The 8624-nt window shown below is 39.6% G+C and overlaps 2 protein-coding genes across 3 annotated transcripts in view; both read left to right on the top strand.

The window, feature by feature from the left end:
- The first annotated feature begins 553 nt into the window (after positions 1 to 553).
- Positions 554 to 1871, top strand: LOC108111911. Of its 2 annotated transcripts, XM_041819689.1 has the most exons (3): positions 554 to 1257; positions 1320 to 1516; positions 1705 to 1871. In XM_041819689.1, exons 1-3 carry the CDS (start codon positions 560 to 562, stop codon positions 1797 to 1799), a joined length of 990 nt encoding a protein of 329 aa, XP_041675623.1. In that variant the 5' UTR covers positions 554 to 559; the 3' UTR covers positions 1800 to 1871. The 2 variants fall into 2 exon arrangements, with proteins under 2 accessions (XP_041675623.1, XP_017077039.2); XM_017221550.2 differs by lacking the exon at positions 1705 to 1871 and having other exon boundaries at positions 554 to 1249; positions 1320 to 1447.
- A 1555-nt stretch (positions 1872 to 3426) lies between these two features.
- Positions 3427 to 8624, top strand: part of LOC108112033 (calcitonin gene-related peptide type 1 receptor) — a 30131-nt gene continuing 24933 nt past the window's right edge. The window contains exon 1 of the mRNA XM_017221780.2: positions 3427 to 4073. The gene's annotated coding sequence lies outside the window, so the exon portion shown is untranslated. The remainder of the gene's footprint in view (positions 4074 to 8624) is intronic.

The raw sequence follows: 8624 nt of genomic DNA, 5'->3' as shown, positions 1-8624 counted from the left end.
ATAACAACTTTGGGCTATAAATACATTTTTAGAGCAGTCTCAACAAACATAATTACTCTTTTAATGAAACATTTGTAAAGTTGTTGTACAAAGTTATATCAAAAAAATCAATGTTTTTGAAAAATTTGGGAATTTGGAAAGTTAATAATTTTAAAAATTACCTCTTGCCCGTTTTTTGTAGTTAATGGGAATATATTTAACGACTTTCCTTACATTTCATACTTAAATATCTAAATATTATAGAAATGATTTTATCCACAACTTGTTTCTTCATGCAAACAAAACTCTTCATATTGACCCCTAACAAAGTGTGCAATGTTTTTTCCCACTGATATAGCTCTTAAAATAGTTTTCCAATTGGTTAACTTATAACTGAGGGACTCCAGATGTTTGCGATTTTGTCGTCAGACTGCAATGTGCCCCCTTGGAGCGATAAAACCAATCGATCATGGTTGTTGACACACTGGAACCTGGACAATTGGACGCGATAGGAGTGACAGGTGAGATTGCCGGCGGGCCATAAAAACCCGACGGCTGACCACTGTGGAGACTCAGAACAATGAAGAACTGCATAGCTAGCACCCTGCTCCTCCTGGTGGCGGTAACGGCCATTCAAGCAGCCTCGGTGGCCACACCAACCTGTGGTGGTTCCACCTCCTCGAAGAACATCAATCTAGTGAATCCCTCGAATCCCCCAAGGGAATGCGAGTACCACATCAAGGCGTACAGCAAGTACGTTTGCCAATTGCGTATCAACTGGGCCATGACATTGGCTCAACCCACGTTAGAGACGGAAGATTCTGGTTTGACCTATGCCGAGTGTACCCGGGATTATTTCGAGGTCAATGGATTGAAATTCTGCGGCACGGAGGTTTGGCAGCATATCTATGTGCCCTTCAATGCCACCGATGGTGATTCCGTGGTGGATCTAGTTGTTAGCCTGGCCGATCGTGCTGGAGCCTCTGGATTGCCCACGGCCTCTTGGGACATGACCGTCACCCAGCTGGAGTGCCCGGCCGGAGCTTCGGTTCGCTCGCTGGACTTTGAAGAGGAGGAAATCACCATCGAGGGTCGTGCCAGTACCATCAAGGATGGTTTCTTTGTGGCCCCGCCTGGTTGCCTGCAGTACTTCCCTCAGTCCAAGGGCACCGTGAAGTCCTTCAACTACAACGACGGCAATGGCATCTATCCATCCCGCATGAACTACGCCATCTGCTTCCGTCGTCAAACTGATACTAAGGCTCTTAACGTACGTAAGCTATAAACTCCATTTTTTCATATTAATTATTTAACAATATGTCTTAAATTTTGTTATTTAGCATTCGCGCCTACGGCTTTAATGTGGGTGCCGTGGTTGCCGCCTCCACCTTGACGACCGATGAGGGCTGTTATAGCAGTGAGAGTACCAATGATCTGGATGCTGATTTCCTCATGGTGCCACAGGCCACCTTGGAGGATAGCCACAAGCACGCCACCTACTTCTGTGGCTCCATAAAGAAGGATGTGGTCATATCGAGTAAGTTTGAAAGAGCTTTTGAGTGTGGAAAAGCTCAGTTAACACTGGTGAACAAATATCTTGTTCTTGCTCGGAAAACTATTCGATATTTATTCCCGCGTTTTCTTCTAATTATTATACAAAACATTAGTATATATAAACACTGATACACTTTAATATTTGTTTTAAAACTTTCTCACTTTTTCTAGGCAACAATCCCGGTCCTTTGATGGTTCTCTTCAACAGTGATGACGTCTATGGCCAGAATGAGGCTGGTTTTGCTTTCACCTATGTCGTGTCCTAAGCGGTTAAAAATTCTTTGATAATGTAAACTAAACAAAGAATTTGCCAATATAAATGAGCTTTTAAAGAAAGATTTGCGTGGTGTTTGTCCAAGCATTAGCGGCGAGCAATCAAAGAGATCCGCTCGGGGAACTTATTTGGCCCATAGAATCGTCTTTGGGACTTTTGGGGCTTTCGATTTCTATTCGCATCGTTTGCCCTATCAATTATAGATAATTACCGACTTATCAGAACAGACGTGCTGTCAACATTTGTCTGTGACAATCACTAGACAAGCGATATATTATCTCAAGAAGGCAGACTATCTTGGTGTTCAAACAGGGTGTTAGACAATCTATCAAGTGGTTCACATATCTATTCGATTCCAATCTCGGCTAAACTTTATCTAAGTATTTAGGGTGATATCACAGCTGGTTAGGAGCCACTCATCATACTGAAAACTGTTTTAGTTGAAGGAATGTCTGGGAATTCTAGGAACTACTTTCGTGAAAATATTTATTACAAAGCTTTGGATTTTACATCCTGTGAACTTAAAGGAACTTTTTAATAAAAGCTTTTTAGTTTTGAAGGGATTGATAGAAGTTACCAATTATTATAGCTTTCTAAGGAAAGCTAAGACAGAACCCAAACTGATTAGCTTTAAAGCAGGATACTGTCAAAAAACGTATCCCCTTTCAGAATATCAACAAGTGTTTACAAAAAGTTTGCTTTGAAGAAATTTCCCCTTTTCTAAACATTTATATTGCTGATAATCTAGTTTAAAATTAGAATTTAGCTGATGTTAAAGTGATTAATGGTTTTTATGATTATGATTTTACGAGCGGCGCTAACTTATGGTTATCAAAGGCGGCAGAGTCCAATAATCTGCATTTAAATTCGGTTGATTTAGAGCGTTTCTCCTTATCAGTCTCTATAAAGGCAAGCAACAAGTTGCTGGCAACAAAAACAACCCAGTGGCCAATCTGCAGCTGTTCATCGCAGCGGAAAGCTCTGGCAAAGCTCGGAAAACTCTTTGAGACCAGGTCACCGTGGGACAAACATTATTTTGCTTAAATAAATTAAATAACTTTATTAATTTTTGTTGTTGTTTACTAATAACAATTTCTAATAAGTGATTAATTATACAATTTTTCTTAGTTAGATAAATAGCTTATTTAATTTAAGTCTTTCTTAAAAATTTTTACAAAAGTAAATTATAATAATATAATCCTTTATTTTATATGCTACTTGTGTTTAATTATTAAAGCTTGGAGATATTAGGAAATATTATTTTATTTCATTTTATTTTAATAAATAAAAATTAACATTTAAATAATCAATGTCTATCAAAGTTATATTGGTTTTTATTTAATTGCTTAAAACCAAAAGAATAAAAAATATCTATTTCTAGACATAACAAATCATTAAAAATGTTTTTGTCCATTATGACCAAAAATTCGACCACACCCAAATGCTTTTTGGCCAGAGTGCACTGATAAGAGACCGAACAGCAAGTCGCAATGTTGCCAATGGGTCGAGACGGGAACAGCAGCAGCAACATGCCCCTCGGCAACATGTTGTCGCAGCAGCAGCCACGCCGGCTGCCAGCCGTGTGGCATGCGGATTTCAGTTGCCGTCCAACTGCCGCGTATTCGGAACGCTCCTCGCGCAACCGAGCCGGTTCCGAACCCGAAACCGAAACCGAATCCGTTTTTATCAAAGCCATTTTCGAACGGTGTGCGCGAATCACTCATTAAAACCAAATGGATGTACAATAAAAAGTTTTAGCCTCCCCCCTCGGCCATTGAGAAGTGTGTGTGCTCTACTTATTCTTTTATTATTATTTCCTCGAAGCCATTGTCATCGGTCGCCGTGTGTTGTTGTTGTTGTTGTGTGAGAGTTCCCCGAGTGCGTAGCTTAAATGCCAATTTAAGTGGCAGGCGTTTAATCAAGTCAAGTCTCAGTCTCTAACGCCGCCGCCGACGACGCCTCCGCTGGTGTCACAAAAGCAAACCGGAGTCCTTGGCAAAGCTTCACTTTTCTCCCTCTTGCTGCCATCATAGTCCCGGCGCACATTCACCAAATTCCCAGTGAAAACATAGCCATAAATTAACAACTAATTCAATTAACTGCTGACAACGTCAACGAGCGCCGCTTGGCTTGCAGCGGGATCTCCTGGTCTGGGAGAGAAAAGCCAGGAAAAGTCGGGTGCCGAGCACTGCAACGCCGCAGGATATGCGGCGGGCTGCCTAAGAGGAATTCCATTCCTTGTACCAGCCGCCTCCTCTCCTTCACGGTAAGAGCCTACTCACAATGGGGCAAATATTTCAAAACGCACACATGCCGCTGCCGCAGGGCTGGCAACCGGAAATTATGAGGCCTGTGCGTTCCGGCTTACACTTGTAGTGGGATTTTATCATATTACATTGGCCGTTTTTCATGCACCCAGCGGGCTATTGTGCTAGGGGATCTACAATGCGTTGATTTCAGTAGGTCTTTGGGTTACACTTACTAAAAGTAAAGGGAACTCAAGCCAACTCACTATTTTTCTAAAAAAGAACAAGTATTTATCTTCCATATTGTAAAATTTCAGAAGTTTAGAAAATCAAAAGAAAATATCTTCTACAAAGTGCTACGAACTTAAAGAAAATGTTATTCAAACTTTACTTCCCACCTTAAAACCCATTTTATTTTTTATACATTTTTTAGCTTAATAAACATCACCCCTTTTCAAGAGTAAAGTGTTTTCCTGCTAAAGAAAGCAAAGAAAAGAGAAAAACGTGTGAATGTGAAAACCGGAACCTGCCTTGCAGACTCTTTTGTATGACTGATGCCTTTAGTAGTTGGCCCAAAGAATGAATGAAATATATTTAAGATTTGGTCCCAGTGCGTGGCCATTATGCAAATGTCTGATTGGGTGAAAAACGCTCAAAGGATTCAGTTTTGGGTCCGCCTATTCACAGTGTGAATTGGCCTTTGTTTGGCTTTCGTATCTCGGATAGCAGCTGCATAAATCAATGGACCAGCATTTCTCTTCGTTCGTTTGATTTTTGATTTTTGATTTTACCAGCTTCATTGCTGACGCACGTTGTAAGGCCATAAATCTTGCGATCTGGCCGAAATGTCTTTAATTGTTGAACGCAAAGTTGTTGGCAATCTGCAATCGACATTCTGCAAATCGACGATGATTTCACATAGCTCGACACACAGCGCGACACTATCATTATTGTGCGATGATCAAGATATATCTACTGTCATTTGTCACTGTAACAAGTTGAGCCTGGCGGCCGAAAGCAAACAATTTGCCACCGGCTAAATTCGCTATTTGCTGTTAGCCATTTGCCATTAGCCATCAGCCGTTTACGTGGCGCCCGCGTATTGCAGCCTAGATGTCATAGATACTAAGCAAAGTTACACAGACTTATATATATATATGTACAGTGTATATATATGTAGTATGTACATTACAGTTTGCATTAGCTTTTACTTTAAACAATAAATTCCAGCGAAGCGCTATCTCTTAGCCGGGAAGAAGATTCGCTGGTGGAATATTTTTTGGACCAGAAAATGCATTTAGCTAAAATCTCATATATATTATTCTTTCCACAGTTTTTGTTTTTACTTTGCTTTTGTTTATGTCCACGTGAGCGAAATGCAGCGGCTAATGAGTAAATATTGTCAGTGATAATACACAAGTGCATGGTGGTTGCAGTTGCATTTGTGAGCTTCCCAGTGAATGGATGACTCTCAAGAGATATAAATCACTGCTCTCGAGCTAGTAATTCAGGAAGTATCTTTTTCTACTGGAGCAAATACTAACTGGGGATAGATAAGGCCAAGACTAATGACGCTAACTGCTTCTTAAGTGTGTTATTTAAAAACCATAAACAATGCATTTAATATTGCAGTGAATGAAAGGGCTAACTTGATGATAAAAATAATGTTCAGGCTATTAAACACACATTAAGAAAGGCAGCAAAAACCAAAACAAATTTAATTCATTTCATAATTTTAGATTTATCAAATTTATTGAATTTGTTTTGGTTTTCCCATTTTCTATTTATGTTTATAGAATCTTGATCAAAAAAGTCTGGAGAGCATCATAGCACATGAAACGATTATCAAAAATATACCAAAGCCAAAAATAGCTAACCTTAACCAGTATTAAACATTAACATTCTAATGCCTAATTAAAAAAGTAATTTGAATCGAATTATTTATTTTCAGAGTCCTAACACTTTGTTTAATTTCTTGCTAATCAAAAATTTGATTCTCTCTGCTTATAAAGCCGATTTATGATTGATTTATGTGATGTACACGTTCATGTAAACAGAAATCAAAATCAAATCACTTTTGGCAAAGCTCTCAGCTCCATCGAATATTGGCCAATTTCGATTCACGATTCCCCTATTTGTTATCAATTTCCCATCATTTGCGGCTTTGGCCCATTGATTGATACATCCTTTTAAGCCCGCTGCCAAATTAATTTGCTGTCCGAAAAATTTCAACAACCCAGTTACATAACAGGAAAAGCGGATATAGATTTGAGCTCTCATCGGTGTTTATTGTATTACAAATTTTTCAAATTAATGGCAAATATGGGCTATTTTGGGTTCAGCGAGCACTGAAATCGCAATTTTCCAAACACAAGAGTTTTCGTTGCCACAAAAAAAAAGAAGAGGAGAACAACAAGAAGACGGACATTTCTAAACAATAACAAAAATCAAGCGAGCGCTGATTGAACTGCTCAGTGCACAATTTCAATCAATTTTTCAATTAATTTTCATTACCCCGCGTGCGGCCAGTTTTCGAAGTGGGCACGATGATCAAACGGCGATGATGATGATGATGAGATCGCACGGCCAACGTCATTGTTAAGGCCAATAGACATAGCCATGCCAAACTGACCGCCGGCGCAAATGCAGGAAAATTAAAATAAATGGTTATGGGGACCCCATAAAGCATTACAATGCAGGAACATCGCGGCAACGTGACTCACACGCCGACAAATGTTGGTCAAAACAAACAAACAAACTAGACAACTTATGGCTTACATGGCCCAGTGCGTGTGTGCGGGTTCAATTAACGCTGGCCAAAACAACAACTTGTTCTTGGTCTCAAGCTGGCCTTAAAAGGCAGCTTCCAGGTTTCCAACTTCCAGGCCGAAGATGCCCTGGCAATCAGCGGGCCAACTGGCAGCAGAAAAAAAGTTGTTAATTGGAATTTAACAATCTCTAAAAGCGTCTAATGGAAGAGATGCGTGCTCTGCGACTGGGCTGAATGCCGCTCTTAGCCCACTGTGCGGCTACCAGTTTACCCACTCTGAAGCTGAAGCTGAAGCTGAAGCCTTTATCTGCCGGCAAATGTAGAAATTAAGTTTCGCCCGGCTGGCAGATGGATCCATGGCCAGATCCAGGCCCATGGACTGACTGTCAGTATCGTTTACGTGCCGCAGTCAGGCAAAAACAATCAACATCAACTTATTTGTCTGCTGGCTAAACATCTCAAAGCGGGCAGTGGACCAGCATCTGCTGATGCCAGATAGCCACATAGCCGCATGGCCAGATACTCGGGGCACCGTTGTCATGACCATTTCTGGGTCCCCACAACTTCAGGAAGAATCGTGATTTTCCCCCACACACACTGCCGCAAAAAGTGGCATCTAAATTAGAGTGCTTACGTTCTTAATTAGTTGCCTTATTTTATTCATTAATATTTTTACTTCTTTATTCACACTTTTCACTGAAATAATCGTTATTGATATCGACACGCCCATAAATAATATATTAACATAAATTTTTACCTTTCTATTACCGTCACGATTTTATTTCTTGTTTATAATCAAGATCAATAAAAGCTTAGATTGTTGAAGTCGTAAACATGACGACACTCTCAGAATAAATAAATTACATTTTATAGATTTTTAATTGGTTATTGTTTTTATGGGGAAATTTAGATACCTTGACTTAATTTAACTTCAAATATGCTCGGACAATGAGGTATTTATTTAGAACATTGGGTAACCAATGTCTTAATTTACATTCTATGTTCTGAATTCTCAAATTTGAATTAACGCTAAAGTTAGATCTTACTTTTCTTTCAAGCTTTTTATCAGATTTTTACTCTTTTGGTAACATTTACATTTTGTACATTTTTATAGAATATTTTTTTGATGTCATTCATTTAATTTATTTTGTACAGGTCCAAGTTTTTCTGAAGCATTTTCATTTTCCAAAAATAATATATTTATCCGATTAATGTTTCTTTAGTAAACATAGTTACATTACTACTACTTATTTAAAAATGCCCAACAAACATTTTATGATTTATACATTCATTTGTTCATTTCAACGAATATAACTCAAATTTAAAAGTACAAACAAACTCATAAAATACCACATTTTTAGCCCAGTGCATATAGATAAGGCTAGGCTGGCATTCTTGAGCCCGGCATTTAGTCGTGGGCCCCGTAACAAAGATCGTTAGCTAAGGAATTATTGGAGCAGCTTTTCCAGTGGCTTTAGCCTGTCCGCCGTTCGAGATGAGGGGAAAATAGTTTCTCTCGGCAATCTGTGCTGATGACAGGGCTGTGTTTTGGCCCACCTGCTGGTTTTTTGGGCTGTGCTCCCTGGGATTCACTGGGCTCCCTTGGCTGCTGCTGCCGGTGACAGTTCACGTCACCACAGAACCACCAGCTGGCAGCAGGTTCTTTGTGCCACTGTCGGCGCTAATGAAGCATCGCACACATCCACATTCAGTCGTTTCCTCTTCAAGGTGGCTTACACGTGTGTCGCTTTTACTTTTGTTAAAAAAAGAAATAAAGAGCCAAGTCAAGGGGCATCGTGTG

This window comes from Drosophila eugracilis, unplaced genomic scaffold (genome assembly GCF_018153835.1).
Source record: "Drosophila eugracilis isolate 14026-0451.02 unplaced genomic scaffold, ASM1815383v1 contig_90, whole genome shotgun sequence".
In the NCBI taxonomy this organism is placed as follows: Eukaryota; Metazoa; Arthropoda; class Insecta; order Diptera; family Drosophilidae; genus Drosophila; species Drosophila eugracilis.
Note: the sequence above shows the minus strand (reverse complement) of the source record. Positions and strands in the feature narration are given on the sequence as shown.

What these genes read in the sequence shown, in the direction of transcription:
- LOC108111911 (XM_041819689.1), top strand. Translation starts at nt 560, where the DNA reads ATGAAGAACTGCATAGCTAGCACCCTGCTCCTCCTGGTGGCGGTAACG. An exon ending in AAGGCTCTTAACGTACGTAA is followed by an intron (nt 1,258 to 1,319) that starts GCTATAAACTCC and finishes TTTGTTATTTAG; the next exon opens with CATTCGCGCCTACGGCTTTA. An exon ending in GAAGGATGTGGTCATATCGA is followed by an intron (nt 1,517 to 1,704) that starts GTAAGTTTGAAA and finishes CACTTTTTCTAG; the next exon opens with GCAACAATCCCGGTCCTTTG.